General features: G+C 38.7%; 1 protein-coding gene across 3 annotated transcripts in view; it reads right to left on the reverse strand.

Annotated features, from left to right (window-relative positions):
• Positions 1-22,084, reverse strand: part of COPG2 (coat protein complex I subunit gamma 2) — a 159,026-nt gene that overhangs the window by 115,269 nt on the left and 21,673 nt on the right. For 2 of the 3 annotated variants that reach the window (XM_006158835.3, XM_027775874.1), the window contains 2 exons: positions 2,189-2,264; positions 342-434 (listed from right to left, as the gene is read on the reverse strand). In XM_006158835.3, the coding sequence (XP_006158897.1) occupies positions 342-434; positions 2,189-2,264 (169 nt within the window). Of the gene's footprint in view, positions 1-341; positions 435-2,073; positions 2,165-2,188; positions 2,265-22,084 lie in introns of those variants that run through there. The other variant, XM_027775875.1, reaches the window with a different exon arrangement.

Below are 22,084 nucleotides of genomic sequence, written 5' to 3' on the forward strand. Positions count from 1 at the left end.
ATGGTAGAAGACAAAAGGAAAAGGTAGTCGAAGTGCAGGTCATAAAGGAAGATTTTAAGAGAATGACCCTATTTCTTCCCTGTCCCATACCCTTTGTTTACCTTCCCATCATCATACCATGTACAATTCTCCAAATCTCTCAAACATATGAAAATCTCATGTTGTTAATTGCCTATTTTAATTAGTTGATGCCCTCTAGATAAAACACACTTGGATAAAGTAATAGAGATATATAAACATTTTTTACCTGTTTCATTTGGGAGAGAATAATGTTGATACTTTAGTTTTGCAACTAAAAATTGTTCCATGAATGGTAACTAGACAGATACTTGCTCACTTACTAAGGAAGATACCAATGCTGAACTGGATACACTGGAGACTTTATCCACAATGGCTTGCTTCATGTATCTTTCAATGGCTTGCAACATTGTTCCCTAAGAACATTTGAAAAGAAAAAGCTGTTAAAACAAAGCATTCTCATGCAAAACTACTTCAAAATAATTTATAAAACTAGTCATGTATATGTTTCTACACAAATACTTAGAAAGCGTTAAAAGAATTATCATGTAATACAGCAACAATATGCCAAAGGGTAGAACCCAAATAGTAAGTGGAAGCTTCAGAAAAATAAAAAAAAGAACATTTAAGATTGTATACAAGTATACAAGGAAGACTAATGGTTCAACAAGCTGTCTTAAAGGAAATTCACAAGTAGAGGTAGAACTGCTCTGGGATGTGGTAACAAAATTCCTCTATGAGGATGGAGGTAGCTTGTGAACCCCTGAAGATACCTCTATGTGAAGGCTATATTATATATATGGATCTCTAATAGTCCTGTAAATCAAATGTAATCCCTGGTTATCTTACATACTCTTACATACATAAGAAACTAAATGTTTAATCTAGTACTATAGTGAGACCTCAATGTGAAGTCTTCTGGAAATATTTCAACTTTTTTTTTTCTTTTATTTATTTTTTTTTTTTGAGAGGGTGTTTTGTTTTGTTTTGTTTTGCTATAGCGCACGTGTGCTTGCCAGAAAGACAGAGAGAGACAGAGAGATAGAAAGCAAGAAATCATCCCCCAGGGGGGTATGGCCACACTGCAATCCCTTCTCCTCCATCCTCCTCTTGGGATCTTGGGCAAGCATACATGCACCCACGCCCGGCGTGAGTTTAAGTCGCCAGGTCCAGGACTTGAACTGCGGTCGACATAGCCATTATGCTAACTGCTGGTCCCAATATTTCAACTTTAACTGGGAAAGGATTTAGCACTGGGATGGTGGTGGCAGATGAAAATGAGTAAATAGACTGAGATCAAATTCAGATGAAATGAAAGTTGTATTGCTAGCACTGACATGTTGAATCTTATGTTATCAATTTAACACTGAAATGAAAACAACCACAACAAAACAATAGGGCAGCAAAAAAATACTAAACCATTTCTATTACTCCTTCTGGGATGCAGATATATCAGATTGACAATTTGATCTTGCTCACCCTCTAACACTTGAGAAGACTGCAAACATGAAACATACATACTCAAGCATGAATATGTAACTATTAGTCCATTTGCTAGGCAATGCTCAGCCTGTCCTTTATTTTAACCTTTCCTATTCAGAGCTCCTAGAAAGGAATATAGCCTAATATACAATATGACCTCATCCCTCAAGATAGAACAAACCAGATAAAGGTTAAACACTGCGATGTGGACCTAGGTGGATACAAACTCACTGGCTTACTGGTGGTTAACCTCTCTCTTAAATATTTAACAAGGGGCCTCAGTCTGATAAATCAAGGATCTCCACAGAAGTCTGAGAACTCTTGCTGCTGAGTTCCTTAGAACTGCCCCACTTCTTGCTCTTACATCTGGTTGTGTAAACTTAACCTCAAGCTCTGAAAGATCTGCTACATAATATTTTTTAAAGTTAAATTTGAAAGGATTTCTGTTTACTGTAAGCAATGTGCCCTGACTACAACAGTTCACAAGAGCCAATATAAAGAGAAAGTAGATGAATATAAATACATAAACAGAAAAAAGTTCTAAAAGTAGAAAAGCCTGAAGCCACAAAATACCTTTCTGGTGGTCATGTTTCTTTTCTACTGAAGATTCGGTCAGACTACGGTCACCTGCAGATAAACACAATGTTCCCTTTGAAAGATGTACCTGGGTTAAACCAAGAGAACTTACATCGGTGATTCTGCAGAGAGCCCTGATGGCTGGGCCTCGGTATATATCTTCCTTTCCAGTCATGTCCTTAGTCAGACTAAAAAATACAAAAACAAAAAACCACTTGAGTTAACATGACATCAACTGGAGTCCATCCCCTAGCTAATTCCAAACTGTCCCCATAATTATCTTAATGCAGCCACTAATTCAACGAATACATTTTTAAAGGAGAGATAATTCATTTAAAAATTTTAAAGTTTATTTATATAAAAGAGAGAAAAAGAGAAAGGGAAGATGACTTAATCGGTTTTGGCAAGATCTCACCCTCTCAGGATACTTCTACCCAGCCTCCCAGCTAGCTAGACTATAGACAGGCACCACTGAACATGACTTGTGTAGAATGGGCAGAGAACTGAACAGGCCTTCCATGTGGCCCAGCCACTGAGCAGCAGTATTTCAACAGCATGCACCACACCTTGGCTGAGTCAACAGGCTATTTTTGAAATAAGTATGTGAAGTAGTGTGAAAATAATGATAGAAATGGGGGTTATGAGAGGAGAATGGAGGAGAATGGATTGTAGTGTGGCCATCCTCCTTGGGGATAATTTCTCTCTTTCTGTCTCTCTGTCTCTGTCTTTCTGGTGAGCACACGTGCCCTATAGCAAAAACCTCTCCAAAAATAAAAACCAGAAATGGGGGTTAAAAATTCACCATTTTCAACTACCATAGTAATAAATTCAGATAAGCAACATCAATGAGTGCTAAAATTACTAGGTAAAAGGCTATGAAGAAATAGATACTAACAGCCTCAAAGTAAAATATTCAGTTATTTTAGTAGAACTGTAATAATTTGATAGAAATCTATTGTTGGTATTTTTCCCCAAATGGTAGACATTATTCCAACATAGCAATTCTTTCATAATATTTGCACTAATTAGAAATGTCACCTTTTTACATACTCAGAAACTTTTGCATTAATTTGAAATGTCATCTTTCATATGTGGTTATGGGTCTATTTCTGTACTTTGTTATAATGTTTTCTTCACTTTACAGAAAAAAATCACTTTGATTACTCTACCATCATATAACTTTTTATGTGTAGACAAAGTTCCCCCTTATGATTCTCTCTGTTTTAAATGAGATTTAGAATCAGTTATCAGCAACATGTGGTGAGTCCTACATTTAGAGATAGGCTAACAGAGGGAGAATTATTTTAATTTTTATAAGATTTCTTTAATGTTCCTCAATAATTTTTAAGGTTTCTTCAGATAGGTCCTATACATTTCTTAAGTTTATTTTTCAATATTTCATCATTTTTGTGAGCCATTATAAAATGGATCTTTTCCTTCATTATACATTCTAGTTAAGTGTTTGAATATGACAGTTCCTAGTAGTTTACATATTTTGATGGTATATCAGTCAATAATTCATGGCAGTTCACTCTACATTTGGACATTTATAAAGCACCCCCTTTTTGTTTCATTCATTACTTCTTACACTGAATTCAATTTTCGGATATAACAACATGACTCGAGTTACCTTTCAGCAGTGTCTGTTATGTATACTTTCACCTATCCTTTTACCTTCAAACTTTGTATATTTTGCTTTATATGTATCATGATATGGAATATATATATATATATATATATATATATATATAATTTTATGTCAATCTGTTTTGTTACATCTTTATTTTTAATACTTCCTTTGTTTCTTATCAGGTAGCACCATCCGGCAGAACTTTTAGAATGATGAAAACGTTCTATATCATTCAGTACAGTAGCCACAAGCTACATGTGGCTACTAAGCCCGTGAAATGTAGGCAGTGTGGCTGAGGAACTGAATTTTTATTTTACCTAACCTAAATTTAATGTTCATTATAATTTAAATAACCATATACAGCTAATGGCTATAGGAGTTGTATTTTATTTTGCAAAGTGTGTATGTTTTCTTTCTGAAATACAAAAGAAATATATTCCAACTTTGGTTCTTTTTGTAACTGCCATAAATCTTTGGATAGAATAGGTAAGCTAAGAAAACCGAGAAATTTAATGCACATAAACTTTCTCTTCTTTAATCTACCCTCAAGTCTGTCTTTCAATCCTGTGTTAGTGTCATTCTTTTTGTATTACCATGCATTATAAGCACATATATTCTCCATTTAACAATAATTCCTACAGAAGATTAACCTGACTTCCATAACTGAACACATTTAATGCTCACTGCTAACTCATTTCCTGTAACCTCTCCATTATAGAATTCACTCTCTTGATTTTTTTGGATTATTACTATTGGAAATTTTATTTTTCAAGAGAAGCTCACAAGTTTTCTACTCGCTGAAGTCTTTCAAGTCTGAAAGTCTGCTTTTGGACCTGTAATTGATGACAACATTCTTGGCTATACTATTCTTGGATTGCGTGTTCTCTCTTAAAACTTTATAGATACTGGGACCAGCAGTTAGCGTAATGGCTATGTTACTGGACTCCGACGTAGTCGACCGCGGTTCGCGTCCTGGACCCAGTGCCTTAAAACTCACGCTGGGCACGTGTGCGTGCGTGCCCAAGATCCCGAGAGGAGACTGGAAGAGAAGGGATTGCGGCGTGGCCATCCCCCCTGGGGGGTGATTTCTTGCTTTCTGTCTCTCTGTCTCTCTCTGTCTGTCTGGCGAGTGCACACGCCCTATAGCAAAAACCTCTCCAAAAAAAAAACTTTATTGATACTGACCCCATTGTTTTCGACACTGAAAACTGTTACGAAAGAACCAAACTTAGTTTTTCTCACTTTTAAATGACTAGATTTTTCTGCTGGAAATCTTAAGAATTCTCTCCATAGTGCAAGTTAACTTCAATATACCTTAGTATTGTCATTCTGTTACAATTTTTCTTGGAATATAATACACTATTTTTATTTGTGGATTTCTTTCTTCATATGTCAGGAAAATTTTCTTCTATCTTTGAATGTTTTATTTTGTTAATCTATAAACTGGGTTTCTACTTCAGCAATGTCAAAAGGTTTGCAAACGCATTTCTATTAAATTGCTTTAATCTCTTCTTTTTGCTCCGCATTTCAATGACTGTCTATTACATGCCTGTCAGGCACTATTCCAGACACTTAGGTATAATACTTCAGTGAACAAAAGAGGGAGAGACTCCCATCCTCTTATATTCTGACAGGAGACAATTTAGTAAATATTTTAGGTTTTACCTGCTATATGACCTCCTGGCTACTAACCAATTCTGCTGCTGTGGCATGAAAGAAGTCATACACAACACACAGAAACAACCCTCAGGCCATGGAGCAGAGCTGGGAGCCACAGATTATTCCCAAACTTGAAAACTAAAGGAGTTTTCCTGACTGGGTTTCAAAATTGTCTGGCACTGGTGATTCCTTTCTTTCCTTTCACTTTCTTCTTTTCAAAATGGGAATGTAAGTAACTGTTATTCTATGTCTGAACCATCACTATTTTGAGATCACATAATTTATTTCCTAGTTTTACAGTTCCACAGATAGAGAGTAATTCTGCCTATGGTGAATCATACACAGAAACTCACCTCTCCCAGATTTAGATGATAAGATCTGGGACTTCTGAGCTACGATATTTAGTGAGATTTTGGATTTGAGTTGATATAATGGGTTTAAACTTGGGGGAATACTACAATAGGGTGAATGTATTTTGTATGTAGGATGGATGAAAATCTTTGAGGGGGCGGTGGAAGACTGGTGAACTAAACAATATCCCCTTAAATATCCAGGTCCTGCTTCCTACAATCTAAATTTACCTTATGTAGTAAAATGCACTTAGCAGATGTGACTCAATTAAAGATCTTGACTATGAGATAAGGACTATGCTGGATTATTGAGTAGAAACCTAACTGTATTCACAAGTATCCTTATAAAAGCAAATCAGAGGGAACTTTAACACAGGAAATAGATGTGACAACATTAAAAGATTGGAATGATGAGAAAAGGAGTTAGGATTCAAGGAAAGCAGGCAAAATACAGAAGCTTGAAAAGGAAAGAAAAAAAGATTCTCCCCTAGTTTCTAGAAGAAACCAGCCCTACCCACATCTCTGACATTGGCCCAGTGAAACTGATTTTAGACCTCTAGTCTCCAGAATCATTAAGAGTATAATTTGTGTTGTTTTAAGCTACCAGGGTTTTTGTTTAAGTGGTCAAGTGTGTAGTAACTTTCACAGCAGCATTAGGATACTAATATACAGGGTTGGCACACTTTTCTGAAAAGGGTCAGTTAGTAAATAATCTAGACTTTGCAGGCTATATGGTCTCCTCAAAATTACTCCATTCTGTCACTGCAGCACAAAAGCAGTTACGTATAACACCTTAAAAAACAGTATGACTGTGTTGCGATAATTTACAAAATTAAGAACAAATGAGGCCCCTTTCATTTATCCTTATGAATACACTAGGAGAAACAGATATTTCATAAATGATAACTACAGCTCTCTGTTATCAACCCTATCACACTAAGCTGTTCCTTTCCTCAGAAAATAGTAAGACTATTCAAATGGTGGGGGTATCTAACCAACCTACGACTGTTCATAATTTTCAACCTTCAGCCCAGTTGCTGTGTCACAACAAGCACCCTGCAAGGATGGAAGCCACATGACCAATCATGAATTCAGATTCCCCAGGTCAGCCTGAACACACACCACCTGTGTGTGCTGGCACCTAGGATCCTGAGGAACTAAAGGGATGGGGAAGGGGTATCATGGTGTGACCAGAGGGGTATGTGCGTCTTTCTCTCACCTGCATGCACACACATCCTCTATCATAAAAACAAACAAAAACAAAACCTCAGGCTTTAGAATTTGAAACGAGGGCCGGGGGCAGGGGGGAGGGGTCAGCAGGTGGCATAGTGGTTATGTCACTGGACTCCCACATTTCCAGTTCCAAACTCAGTGGCTTCAAAATCACACTGTACATGGGTGTGTGTATGCCCAAAATCCCAGGAGGAGAATGGAGTTCTTAAGAAGGGACTGCAGCATGGCTGTGCCCCCTGGAGCAGCAACTTCTTACTTTCCCTCTCACTGTCTCTCTCCTCTTTGGTGAGTTCATGTACCCTAAAATGAAAACCTTTAAAAATAATAATAATTTCAAATAGGGCTACTTAGTGGCCTTCATTCTGTTTTACTTGTTCTTTAAGGTTCTATACATCTTGGTAGAGATTTTCTAGAGCTCCATAATACACAAACTCAAAAGGGGGAAATATTTTTGGATATGGAGCAAGAGACACAAAAACAAGAAAAACAATCAAATGGAGATAAAAAATTCAACTAAATATTTCAAATTCATTGGATAATATTAATAATTTAGAAGTTCTGTCAGATCTTGGCAAATGACTTGTGGTCCCAGTCATTCTGATACTGGAAAAACAATTTCAGCCACTTAATTACTAATATGAGGTGAATCCATCTAAACCCCTGCATAAAATAAAGCAACATGTATGTATGTACATGTGTGTATGTGTGTGTATAGAAGAAACTAAAGGTATAGCCTACAATTAAAGATTACATTAAGAAAGGCCTAATTAGGGAACCAGCAGTTAGCATAATGGCTATGTCACTGGACTTCCATGTAGTCGACCGCAGTTTGCGTCCCAGAGCTGGTGGCTTAAAACTCATGCCAGGTGCGTGTGCGTGCGTGCCCAAGATCCTGAAAGTAGAATGGAGGAGAAGGGATTGCGGAGTGACCATCCACACTGGGGGGTGATTTCTCGCTTTCTGTCTCTATGTCTCTCTCTCTCTGGCGAGCGCGCATGTGCCCTATAGTGAAAAACCTCTCCAAAAAAAAAAAAGAAAAAGAAAAAGAAAAAAAGAAAGGCCTAATTAAAGGTTACATTAAGAAAGGCTTAATTAGGGCTGGCCCTGTAGAGCAGTGGCTAAGCACTGTGCATAGGGAGCTGGCTCTCACATGGCTGACTATAATACAAATTCCAGCCCTAGCAGCTTGAAAACATACTAAATATATATGTGTGTTACCCCAAATCCTGATGGGATGGGAAAATGGATGAAAAAGGATTGGGGCATGACTATGCCCCATTGGATGGTGCATTCTCTCTCTGTCTCTCCCTCTCTCTCTCTCTCTCTCTCTGGTGAACACATGCACCATTTGGCAATTAAAAAAATAAAATAAAAGGCCTAATTACCCCTTGCAGTTTATAGGATACCTCATTCCTTCCAATGAGAAAATCAAATGCATTTTGTGCAATCAATAATACGGTGATTCCAAGACATCAGTTGATACCAAATCCCCATATTCTTCTGGCAGTCATTCCCATTAGAAGCAAAGTACTTAGTGTTTCCTCTAGTATTCAGGAGATCCAAATAGCCCATATCTATCTGCTTTTCCTTGGGACACAAAAATATACCTGAAGAGTTTCACCCCTGGGTTATAGAGAGCCCTACTTACTTTTCTCTGATATTAAAGGCTGACCTAGCTGATCTAAGCTTCCTAGGAGGACCTATACTTACACAATACATGGACAATTTCTTCCTTTGCTTTTAAAGTTCATAGGCTTCCAGAGATTAACTGCGTATCTCTTGAAACAACTAGCCTTAAAGGGACATGAAGTCTCTAGAGAAAAACTTCTGTTTTGTCAAGCCCAAGTAAAATACCTGTTTTTGTTTGTTTTTGTTTGTTTGTTTGTTTTGCTATAGGTAGCATGCACTCACCAGAGACAGAGAGAAACAGAGAGAGAGAGAGAAATCACCCCCCAGCGGGGATGGCAATGTCACAATCCCTTCTCTTCCATTCTCCTCTTGGGATTTTTTTTGGCGGGGAGCGGGGAGAGGTTTTTGCTATAGGGCGCGTGCGCTCGCCAGAAAGACAGAGAGAGACAGAGAGACAGAAAGCAAGAAATCACCCCAGGGGGGATGGCCACACCGTAATCCCTTCTTCTCCATTCTCTTCTCAGGATCTTGGGCACGGGGAACCAGCAGTTAGCGTAATGGCTATGTCGCTGGACTCCCACGTAGTCGACCGTGGTTCGCGTCCCGGACCCGGTGGCTTAAAACTCACGCCGGGCGCGTGTGCGTACGTGCCCAAGATCCTGAAAGGAGAATGGAGGAGAAGGGGAAAAAAACCTCTCCAAAAAAAAAAAAAAAAAGGATCTTGGGCACGCACACACACATGCCTGGTGTGAGTTTAAGCCACTGGGTCCGGGACTTGAACAACAGTCAACTACGTGGGAGTCCAGCGACATAGCCATTATGCTAACTGCTGGTCCCTCCTCTCGGGATCTTGAGAGCACGCACACACACACACACACACACACACACACACACACACACACTCCTGACGTGAGTTTAAGCCAACGGGTCCAGGACTCAAACCACAGTTGACTACAGGGGAGTCTAGCAACATAGCCATTACGCCAACTGCTGGTCCCAAAACTAGACGCTCTCAAAAGAAAGGGTAATTATTTCATGGATACTTCTGCCAAAACTGTAGTTTTAATGATTATTTCATATTCAAAGACTAAACATTTTGAACTCTCTTTGCAGCTAGCTATGCCAGTGAAGACTATTCAAAGCAGCACCTCTGGGGCCAGCCCCATATCTCAGTGGGTAAAGGATCAGATCCCAAGTGCCTGACCACAGTGCAAAACCTGGCCCCAGACACCTGAAAACATGCCGAGCATATACATGCATCCTAAAACGCTGATGGAATGAAGAAATGCAGTGAAAAGGATGCTGTGTGACCATACCCCACTGAGTGGGGAGTGTTTTCTCTGTTTCTCTCTCGGGTGAGTTTATGTTTCCTCTGGTAATAAAAGAAAAAAGTATGTTTTAAAGCCTCTGAAAAGGAATTAAGCCTGTGGAAAAGGAAGGAAGGGATATTTTCCCCTATCACAGGCTTACAATATGGACCAAATGATAGACCCATTCTCCCCTTAGGACTTCAGCTACTCTTGTAGCAATATGCTTGTGAATTAGCCCACAGAAAATGATAGCTGGGAGGAAAACAGCATTATTGGATACCACGTTCATGTTTGTTCAGAAGGTGTGTTCTTATACTGTTTCTCCCAAACGAAATCCAGGAAAATTGCTTCAGTGGATCTCCTTTACTCTCAGGAACCCTTCAAAGTATGGTAATTGCACTTCATACAGCTGCCCCATTTCAGGGGTACAAATACATTCGAGTGATGATTTCATGTTTTCTCATTGGACTAAGGCCTTTCCATGCCAGATAGCCAAGGCTCAAGTGGTAAGCAAAATCCTATCAGAGAAAATTATTCATTCTTGGGGCATTCCCTATAAACTTCACAGTGATAAGGGAATACATTTCACTGGTGAGATAATCCAACCTATTTGCAATATACAGTTAATTTTTCAACATTTCAATGTGCTTACTACCCTCAGTTCTCTGGATAAATGAAAAGTACAAATGGAATAGCAAAAACTCAACTGGCAAAGCTTGCAGAACTTTTTTCTTTTAAATTATTTTTATTCATGATTCAAAATGTGTGTGCTTACATGTACATGTGTGCACATGAGAGAGAGAGAGGAAGCACTCCCCCAGGGGGATGGTCACATCACAATCCCTTCTCCTCCATTCTTCTCTTGAGATTTTGGGCACACATGCAAATGTGCCCAATGTGTTTTTCAAGTCACCAAGTGTGAGACTCAAACCACACAGTCAGCTACCTGGGATTCAGCTGCACCAACCATCATGCTACCAGCTGTTCCAGGTTGAAGAAGTTTTTAACCTTCCCTAGCCAAAGGTTCTTCCATTAAGTATTGCTTAATCTACATTCGACTCCTTTTGGAAAACATCGACCTTCTTTAATTGAGATAATAAAAGGAATGCACATGCATCTGAACGAGAAAGTACAAGAACCAGCTCTCCTCAAGGTACTCATTCTCCATTATTGCTAAGGCCTTACTAACCTTGTAACTGAAAATTCTCATTAACAAAAGATTCTTTTAACAGAGGTCCCCTTGTCTCCGCCAACTCAGCTTGGAATTAAAGACATGGAAGGCCCTGGCACCAACCTGAAGATTTTGTTTATTGGAAATAACATCAAATAAATGATGTCCTCCAATACCAACTCTTGTGCTGCCATATTAAGACATTAAGTACTCATGGATTCACATCTTGTTTAAAGAAAGTTGTTCCACCTGAATGCTCTGAGAACACTACAGATTTCAAGCTAAAATTCACTAGACGCTCCAAAGCTTGTTTACATGAACTAGAAAAATGAAGCATATGAAACTAGGGGTGACAGCTACCCCGAGAATCTGGACCTGACCTGTGTAGCTCTTCTTTTCTTTAAACAGTACTGTGTTAACACCATTAATTCTGATGTCTTCCAATAGGCCCAATTATATACCAATTTTTAAAAATACATCCAATTGTTTGTAAAACCTGCAAACTGGGGTCTGCCGTCCTGGTGGTACTCAGCTGCTCTTTATGGCAGATAAACCCATTAGAGTTCAGGCTCTCTTCTCAGTGCAGTATCTCTCTCACATATCGGAACAGATCTAGGAAATTCTTTAATAACTCAGAGAAGTGCTGTAACAAATTGGCAATTCACTTTAACCTTTGATTTAACTTTTACTTAAAGAGCACCTCAGAGTCACTCATAGTAATCCTAAGGGCTGGGAACTTCCCCCAAAGGCAAGACTTGGAAAAAGCCCAGATTAGAGCCTCTGCCTCAGAAATACTGAATGTTCCCAATGTGGAAAGCCTGGGCAATGGACAATGCCCACACCTGGCATCCTGCTGTCCCCACTGGGGCCTTGTCCCCAACATGGAGGAGTTGGCTGCTGGAAATAGGAATGCCCTGGGCTCTGAAGGGAGCCTGAGCTTCTGAGACCACACTGCCCTCTGAAGTTGAGGACTTATGGAGACTGAGACCCCAAAGGCTTCCCTTGGACATCTGAAAATCTCACTGGGGCCTCAGGTAACCCTTAAAGTGACAAATCTGTCTAAATCAGAGGTTAAGGTTGTTTCTAAAAGTACACTCATAAGAAGAAAAATCAAGGGAAAATAATAGTAAACAGGAAAAAGTGACATAAAAAAGTTACAGCTTTGAAGTATATTTTTGGTAAAAAGATTAAAAGGAAAGGTTTTAATATAGAAAGAATTTTATGTGGTAAAGTTACGTCTTCAGGAAAAATGGCTAAGATAAAGGAAAGAAGAGACAAAAACTACAAGTCTAAAGCATGCTGTTGAAGGTTTGAGTTATGCTGGAAGACTCTAAGTTACAACAATTGATAAAATTCAGGTTTTATTAATAAATGTTCTAAAAATTTATTGCACTGATATGATGCTGTCAGTCACAATTCTGGCTATTATATTTAAGTACTGCATGCAATGGAAATAGCTAAGTTTCTTTGTCTATTACATCGTTATTGTAATAAACTGCTCTTTTCATTTAAAATCCATGAAACTACAAATGGTGATTGGGACAAAGTCTCCAGTGAACACCTCTCATGACTTCTAGAACAGGCATCTAGATAGACCTCTGATAGAGGATCCTTCACTGCTGCCACCCCCCATCAATGCCTCATTTCAGCAAGCAGGAAGAAGCCTTAACAGTCTTTGACCCTTATTCCCCCTAACCGGTAGTTTCAAATTCCTCTGCAGAGGGGGGGAATGAGGTAGGAGATAGGGACCCTAAGTATATAAAGGGGCCCAAAATGGAATCAGTTTTAAGATGGAGACAACTTAAAACAAAGGCTTTTTTCTAGGCCCTATCACATTCCAAGAAGGTAAGATCATGGTTTTTATGGCCCAAAGCTTTTAGGCAAAGAATCTCCTGACCGTCACACCCACTCTAAAATTAAGAGAATAGCTGGACCAACCCAACATGTACCCCTCCACCACAAGGGAAATGTATGCATGAGCTCCACCTGAAAACAAACCTGACAAAGCACCTCTGACCCAGATAAAACCCCTACCCCCCTGCTCCAGCTCTTCTTTGGCAACCCATATTCTGGGACTTGAGTCCTGTTTGGAAGCACAGTTCTTCCTTTCCTCTCTTAATAAACTCTACTTGCTATCCCCTTAAATAAAAAATCCAATTGTTTGGTTTGTGGTCAAGTATATCTGGATTCCCTTGGTGGGTATTCCCACCACAAGGAATGGGAAGATGTTAAGAAACTGTATTTTGGGAACAGAAAGTGATAGGGTGAATAAGACACTGGATGCCACATGGTTAGGCAGGTGTGCCTATATGCACCCAAAATCTTGAGAGGAGAATGAGGAGACGGGATTTTGGCATGGTCATTCCTCCTGGGGACTGATTTCTCACTTTCCTTCTCTCTCTCTCACTCCAGCAAGCATCCTATGGCAAAATACTAAAAGAAAAGAAAAAAGAAAAGAGAGAGAGAAAGAAAAACAAAGACGGAAACCACATTCTGTCTGCAGGAGGTCATTCGTGTGCTATACAGGTTTCTGATCATAACTGGGATCTCTTTTATTGGCCCATAAATCAAACTCTTAATGAACTTGGACCTAATTTTTTAATTTGCAGATGTGGAAACCACTAAATTGGCAACTAAGAGAGCAGAACAAAAACCCAAAAGTGAATTTACTAGTCTCTTAGAAGACTATTGTATAATTACGGGGCAGGGTTATATGGCTCAGTCCTGGTTACTGATATCTAAGATCTTCCACTACTGTCTATTAGGAACAAGGTAATCATATCACAACGGGTCAACCAAATATTACTTGCCCTCTAGTGTGGTGGACACATCCAAGTCCTGTGCTGCTATAAAATAACCTTAAAAGCCTCTGACTGATTTGGAATCAAAGAAAAACAGCAATTTGGCATTTACTGAGTAGAAACAAATGCAACCCAGTTGGACAGGACATTATGTCCAGGACATACTCTGGGTTTTCCCTGGACACAGGGGCATGCTTGAACCTCCCTTGAGATGGTCCTTGTTAACTTTCCAATTTAGAAGCTAGATGGGTACTGTCAGTGCTTCACTGGTATGATAATTTACTTTCTATCAATATATTTCTCCCTTCTGTGGGGCCTGAAGATGTGATTGTTCACATAGAAGCATTAATTTACCCAACAGGCCTTAAATGATACTCAACAAGCATTAAATGCAATGAATACTAAAATGTCATTAATGAGGAAAGTAGTCTTACAGAATCCTAAGGCACTGCACATTAGCACTGCCTCCCAAGGGGGCCCTTGTGCTATCATCCAAACAAAATGCTATGTCTATATACCTGATGTGTTATTAAATGTTACTCACCTAGCTAATCATACAAAAAAAAAATCATCAAAGGTTTAAGTGACTCTGGGCTTAGCTTAGGAGACTTTACTAAAAAAGAATGTTTGGATGGTTAAAATTTTTAGACACTGTTATTGCTCCTTTCTGTTTGTTGTTGTTTGCAGTTCTTTATAAAGTTTTAATATGCTAACAACTCACTGTTTAACTACTACTCCTACCAAGATAATGACAGTATGTCAACTGGAAAACATTGAGTGCATCCACTGGATACCTCCTAAGGAAGAGCCATAAAATTTCTAAGTTGAATTGTTTGAATTGTTTCCTGACAACCTCTTCATTGCTCAGATGAGGCCAAAACAGGGCTCTCTTTCTCACTCACCTCTATTTCCCCTTTGAGGTATGAGACACTCCTGGGAAAGAGCCTTCCAAGCTCTGTGAGACCCACAAAAAGCAATATCATCAGAGGTTGCTCATCAGTGTTTTTGTTTGTTTGTTTTGACAAAAGGGAGAAATGTGAAAAGAGAAAAATACCATTTGTTAAAAAAGTGGGTTGAGAAGCTGTTATGGAAACTGGACATAGGTTAATGTCTAATGCCACAGATATCTTAATAGACTAAGCTTCTGGAATTCTGAATGAAAAATCAAGAGCTGAGCAAACTTTCTGCTTGATGGATGTCAAAACTATTGCACCCAGATCAGCTGTAGACAAGAGCTGAAAATTTTAAACAAGTCAGATCAAGATTTTTAAGTATTCATTCAAAGAATTTTAACAAGAGATGACACATGGCTTCACCAGTTCCATCCAAAGACAAAGCACAATCGAAGAAATGGCTACCAAGAGGTAGTAGTCCAGTCAAAGCAAAAGCAGATTAGTCAAGAGCAAAGATCAAAGCAACAGTCAATTGGGATGCTCAAGGCATTTTGCTTGTTGACTTTCTGGAGGGCCAAAGAACAGTAACATCTGCTTATTCTGAGAGTGTTTTGAGAAAGTCAAGGCTTTAGCAGAAAAACACCCAAGAAAGCATCACCAGAGTCCTTTCTCTACCATGACAGCTCATGTTTATGCCTCTCATCAAACAAGGGCAATTATGTGAGGGTTTCAATGGAAAAATCATTGTATATTCACCTTGTAGTCTTGATTTGGCACCTTGTTACTTTATGTTTCCTAATTTTTATTTTTTTGAGAGGTTTTTGCTACAGGGCACGTGTGCTCACCAGAGAGACAGAGAGACAGAAAGCGAGAAATCAATCCCCAGAGGGGATGGTCATGCCACAATCCCTTCTCCTCCATTCTCCTCTCAGGATCTTGGGCACACATGCACATGCGCCCGGCATGAGTTTAAGCCACCAGGCCCAGGACTTGAACTGCAGTGGAGTACAAGGGAGTCCAGCAACATAGCCATTATGCCAACTACTGGTCCCTTATGTTTCCTAATCTTAACAAGTCTTTCAAAGGCACCCATTTTTCTTCAGTTAATGAGATAAAAAAGAGACTGCTGCATTGATACTTAAATTTCCAAGACTCTCAGTCCTTTAGGGATGGACTAAATGGCTGGTATCATCACTTTCAAACATGTTTTGAACTTGATGATGTTTATGTTGAAAAATAAAGTATGTTTTTCATTTTTAGCTTTTAATTCTATTTTTCTATGAATTTGTTGAAGTCTTTTTCTGGGATTTTTTTCATTTAATGTTTTCAGATCACAGTTGACTACAGGTAACTAAAACTATAAAGAGTGAAACCACAAATAAGGGAACTACTGTCTATCCAAAGTAAAACCCAGAAGCCTCTATTTAATGTTGTTTCATTTCACTTGACTAGATAGCTAGGAGTGTAACTGCTGGTTACACTCACGGTTAGCATTTTAAAGAACTGCAAAAATGTTTTTATAACATGATTTCATCATTTTACATTTCCACCAAAAGTATATGAAAAATACATTCCTCCACACCTTTGCTATCACTTGATAAAACCAGCATATTTAACTTATAGTCAGTCTAGTAATGTATAGTGATAGCTCAAGGTTTTAAATTGTGTCTCCCTAGTGACTAACAATGTTAAGAATCTATTTGTGTGCATTATTTGCTATGTATACATCTTTAAAAAAAAAAAAAAAGATTTACCTAATTTTATTTATTTATTTATTTTGAATTTGCTATAGGGCCCGTGTACTCACCAGAGACAGAGACGGAGAGAGAGGGAAAGTGAGAAAGCAAGCCATCAGGTGTGGGACTTGAACCATGGTTGACTGTGTGTGAATCCAGTGCCCCAACCACCACGCCACCTGTTGGCCTCAGGTATATATCTTCTTTAGTGGTATCCCCATACTTGGTGTGTAACATTACTTGTTTTCTCATTACTAAATTTTAAAAGTTCTTCGTATGTCTTAGATATAAATCCTATATCACATATGATTTACAAATACTTTATTCCACACTGTGGATTATCTTTAATTTTCATAACAATGATTTTGAAAAATCAAATGCATCAATTTTTCTTTTATGAACAATGCTTTTGGTTTTAGATCTAAAAAAATCTTTGCCTAACCCAAGGAATTAAAGAATCACCTTTCAGTAGATTTACCCCAAACATTTGATATTTTCATGCTACTATAAATAGTGTTAATCTAGTTTGCAGTTTAATATTGTTCTTTGCCACTAAAGAGGAAAATAATGAATACAGGTGATACCGTATTCAGCAATTGTGCTAAACTCACTCAGTTCTTGTGGTTTTGTTGGATTCCACTGATTTTTCTACACAGATGACGCCATCAACAAAAACGGACAATCTTACTTTTGTTGTTCAAATTCTTCATAATTTCTGTGTACTTGCTCTGTTTTTGGTAGAGGGATATTGAAATTTCCAACTATAATGTGGATTTATCTATTTCTCCTTGCAATTCTACCAGTTTTTCCTTCAATTATTGTAGATCTTGTATCATTAGGTGAGTAAGTAATTAAGATTAGTATGGTTATAATAACAGGTAATATTATTTTATGTAGGTTATATTTTTATTAAGTAGATCCCTTCATACCTGGTAATGTTAGTTATTCTGAAATCCATATTGCCTGATACTATTATATGAAGAGTATATACAGCTTCCTTGTAATTGAAGTTAACATGGTATATCCTTTTAAATCCTTTTGCTTTTAACCTCTTTGTTTCTTTATATTTAATGTCTGATTCTCATAGGCAAACTAAAGTTGGATCTGGCTTTTTAAAATATCCAATCTGGCAATCTTTTTTTTCCCCCAGAGTTTTTTGTATAGGGTGCATGCGTTTGCCAGAGACAGAAAGGAAGAAATCACTCCCCAGGGGGACGGTAATGCTGCAATCCCTTCTCCTCTCGGGATTTTGGGCATGCACACACACGGGCCTGACATGAGTTTTAAGCTGCTGGGTTTGGGACTTGAACCACGGTCAACTACAAGGGAGTATAGCAACTTAACATTACACCATCTGCCAGTCTCTTTTAAGAGGTTTTTATGGGAACCAGCAGTTAGCGTAATGGCTATGTCGCTGGACTCCCACGTAGTTGACCGCGGTTCATGTCCCGGACCCGGTGGCTTAAAACTCACGCCGGGTGCGTGTGCGTGCGTGCCCAAGATCCCGAAAGGAGAATGGAGAAGGGATTGGAGCATGACCATCCCCCCTGGGAGGTGATTTCTCACTTTCTGACTCTATGTCTCTCTCTGTCTGGCGAGCGCACGCGCCCTCAAAAAACCTCTCAAAAAAAAAAAAAAAAAGAGTTTTTTGTTTTAGGGCATGTGACCTCTACAGAGAAAGAGAAACACAGTGAGAGGTAAAGTAAGAAATCAACCCCTGGGCGGGGGGGGGATGGCCAGGCCACAATCCCCACTCCTACACTCTCCTCCCAAGATCCTAGGCATGCATGCACATGTGACCAGCGTGATTTTCAAGACACTAGGTCCAGGACTCAATTCATGGTAGACCACATGGGACTCCAATGACATAACTGCTATACCATCTGCTGGACTTCAATCTTTGTCTTTTAACTGGGGTGTTGAGAATATTTACCTTTAATATAATTATTGATATACCTAGGTTTGAGCCTGTCTTGCTATTACTTTTCTATTCATCTCATCTATTTTTTTGTTTCTTTTCCTAACTTCACTTGGATTAAGTATTTTCTTATGATTTTGTCTACCCCCTTTGTTGGCTTATTAGCTGCAACTCTGTATTGTTATTTGCAATACGGTTTATATGTAATCTTTACTTTAGCACAGACTGTCTGCCAATGATATTATCATTATACTAGTAAGGTTCTATTTCTCCTTTTGGCAAAATGCTATTGTTGTCGTACATTTCACTTTTATATATGTATAATCCCACATTTGTTTAAGCAATTTTTAAACTTATTTTTAAATTGATTTCGTTCATGAGACACCCAGACCCCTGACAGGATCTCAACATATTGCAATCATTCCCCTGCCTTCCAGAAAGTCAGGATTGCAGGCATGCCATAGGCACAGCAAGCATGTTCAGGTTGACAAAGGATCTGAGCCTGGGCCTCCTGTGTGGCTCTAGCATTGCACAGTGGTGCCTTATTGCCTACATCAACACAGTTGGGCCTGACTAAATTTTAAAGAGATTTAAATAAAATTATCTTATATATCTACTCAGGTTAACATTCTGAATATTATTCATTTGTGCAGACTCATACTTTCATGATCACTTTCCTTCTGGCTGAAAAACCACTTTTAATATTTACAGTGAATCTGTTATATATTAATTATTTCACATTTTGTATTTCTGACACATTTTTATCATCATTCTGAACAACATTTTGGTTAGGCTTAGAACTGAAATAACGGTAGTTTTTAGCTTTTGTTTTCTTTCAGTATTATCTAGCAGTTGCTTTAGAGATCATTCTAGTATCACTTCTCTTCAGCATGACAATTTTAATATTTCCTTTACAGTAGGTTTGCTGTTGACAAATACCTTTAGTTTATCTTCAGCTGAGGAAGACTTTATCTCACCTTCATTCCTGAAAGATATTTTCAGTGGATACAATATTCTGGGTTGTTGAGACTAGCAGATGACACAATGGTTATGTCGCTGGACTTCCACATAGTCAACTACGGTTCAAGTCCCAGACTCGGTGGCTTAAAACTCAGGCCTGGCACATAGCAGGCATGTCCAAGATCCCAAGAGGAGGATGAAGGAGAAGGGACTCCAGCGTGGCCATCCCCCCGGGAGTTATTTCTCACTTTCTGTCTCACTGTCTCTCTCTGTCTCTCCAGCAAGTGCATGTGCCCTAAAGCAAAAATCTATCCTAAAAAAATATTCTGAGTTGTTACTGAGTATGTAATTTTCAGTGAGCTGCTGCTTTTTTTTTTTTTTTTAAAGAGGCTTTTTTGCTATAGGGTGCGTGCGCTCACCAGAAAGACAGAGAGAAACAGAGAGATAGAAAGCGAGACATCACCCCCCTTGTGGGATAGCCACATCTCAATCCCCTGGGATTATTTCTATTGGTTTATCTTCAAGTTCACTGACTCCATCCTTTGTTATCTCCATTCTGTTACAAAGCCAGCTTATTTTCCTTTGTCATTTCTAAAATTTTCTTTCTTTTTTTTTTTTTTTTAAATACATAGTTTACTGCTGAGAACTTCTCTTTCTAGTCATTTCAAGAGCATACACCTTTATGGAACATGGGGCCACTAGCTGTTTTGAAGTATTTAATAATTCCAATGACTGGGCCATTTCAGGATTGGCATCTATTTATTATATTTTTCTCTTAAGAACTGATCAGCCTTTACTGGTTGGTTGATTTTGGACTGAACTCTGTACATTTCAAATATTATATATTAAGACTATGCGGTCCTCTTAAAAGCCTATGGAAGAAAGCACTAGCAGATTGCATAATGGTTACATTGCTGAACTCCCACATGGCCAACTGTCATTCGAGTCCTAGATCCAGTGGCTTGAAACTCACACCAGGTATGTGTGCAATGTGTGCCCCAAATCCCAAGAGAATGGAGGAGAAGAGACTGCAGTGTGGCCACACCCCCAGGGAGTGATTTCTCACTTTTTGTGTTTGTCTCTGTCTGTCCCTGGCAGGCGCATGTACCAGATAAGAAAATAATCTCTCTCTTAAAAAAAAAAAAAAGAATCCTTTGCCTCTGGAAGATCAGCAGGTGATGAGGAAGTTAAGGCACTAGATCCGACATGGCCGAATGTGCAGTTCCAATCCCAGACCTGACAGCTTGAAAATCATACTGGGCACATATATGTTCATGCCCAAAATTTCAAGAGTAAAAATGGATAATTCTTTGTCTAACTCATGCAACAACCTATAATTGCATGTCTAATACATGCAAGGCACTTTTCTAACTATTGATGATGCAAAGTTATAGAAGATATAGTCCTTGCTCTCAAGGAACTAATAGTCCAGAGGGCAGAAAAACATACCAACAAATAACTATAGTTCCATGTATAAAATGCTAGAATAGAGCTAAATGCAACGAGTCATAAGAACAGAGGGTCATCACTTCTCGGCCTTTTGGCTAAGATCAAGTGTAGAACAGAGGGTCAATGACTAATCTGTCAAAAACAGGGAAGTCTATCTGTATGATAAGTATTTGATATATGCAGAAAAGGAAATAAGGACAATTCCAGGCACTAGGAGAAACATGTACAAAGATACAGTGTATCAAATATAATAGCATGAGAACTTAAGAGATAGCAATAGCACTGCTCTGAAACCCAGGAATTATCAAGATAGTAGCCCCTTCTTATCTGTAGTTGCATTGTCTATGGTTTTTGTTACCCAGGACCAACCACAGTCTGAGCATAGAACACAGCTACACAAGATATTTTGAAAAAAGTGAGCTCATATTCACATAATCTTTATACACTACAATGTCATAATTGTTCCACGGTATTATTAGTTATCGTTATCCATCTCTTACTGTGCCTAATTCATAAATTAAACTTTATCATAGGTATGTACCTACAGAGAAAAGAACGGTAGATAAAGGGTTTACGACTGTCTGCAGTTCAGGTACCTACTGGAAGTCTTGAAATGATAAGGAAGGACACCTGCTATTTAGATGACAGAACAAAAGAAGTCACTTCTGAAGAAGAACATGAAGTAATAATCAGAGATGGGAGGAAATTCAGGACTATGGTTTCTAAAAGCCAAAGATGGTAGAACATCACAAACCGCACAACCTTGTTAAAACTAGAAGCAGGTCAGGTAAAATGTGAACCTATTAAAAACATGTAAAGCACTTCTTAGTTCATTCAGGAATCTCCAAGTATTTTCCTCTCCCAGCCTAAATCCATACATTATCCTCACAATTCATTTCAAGAATGCCTGCCTGATAACAGCTTCTTTCTCTTTCCTTATTTGGGGGGAGGGGGAAAAGGGGAGAACTGCTAAGAGTTTCTACACCCCATTTATTTATTTCCCAAACGATGGTTTATGTTTAATTTTCAGGGACTAGGGATCTAATTCACTACTTATTGACAGGCCATCCCCATGCTACTCCCTAATGTGAGTGATAGATCATTCCTCAAAACTCAGTTCCAGAATTTGAAGCAATCTTTATATGTAGGCTTTTACTGGTGGCTTAAAACTCATGCTGGGCGCATGTGCGTACATGCCCAAGATCCCTTGAGAGGAGAATGGAGAAGGGATTTGCAGCCTGGCCATTCCCCCTGGGGGCGGGGGGGGGG

Source organism: Tupaia chinensis, unplaced genomic scaffold (genome assembly GCF_000334495.1).
Source record: "Tupaia chinensis unplaced genomic scaffold, TupChi_1.0 Scaffold000610_1, whole genome shotgun sequence".
Classification (NCBI taxonomy): Eukaryota; Metazoa; Chordata; class Mammalia; order Scandentia; family Tupaiidae; genus Tupaia; species Tupaia belangeri.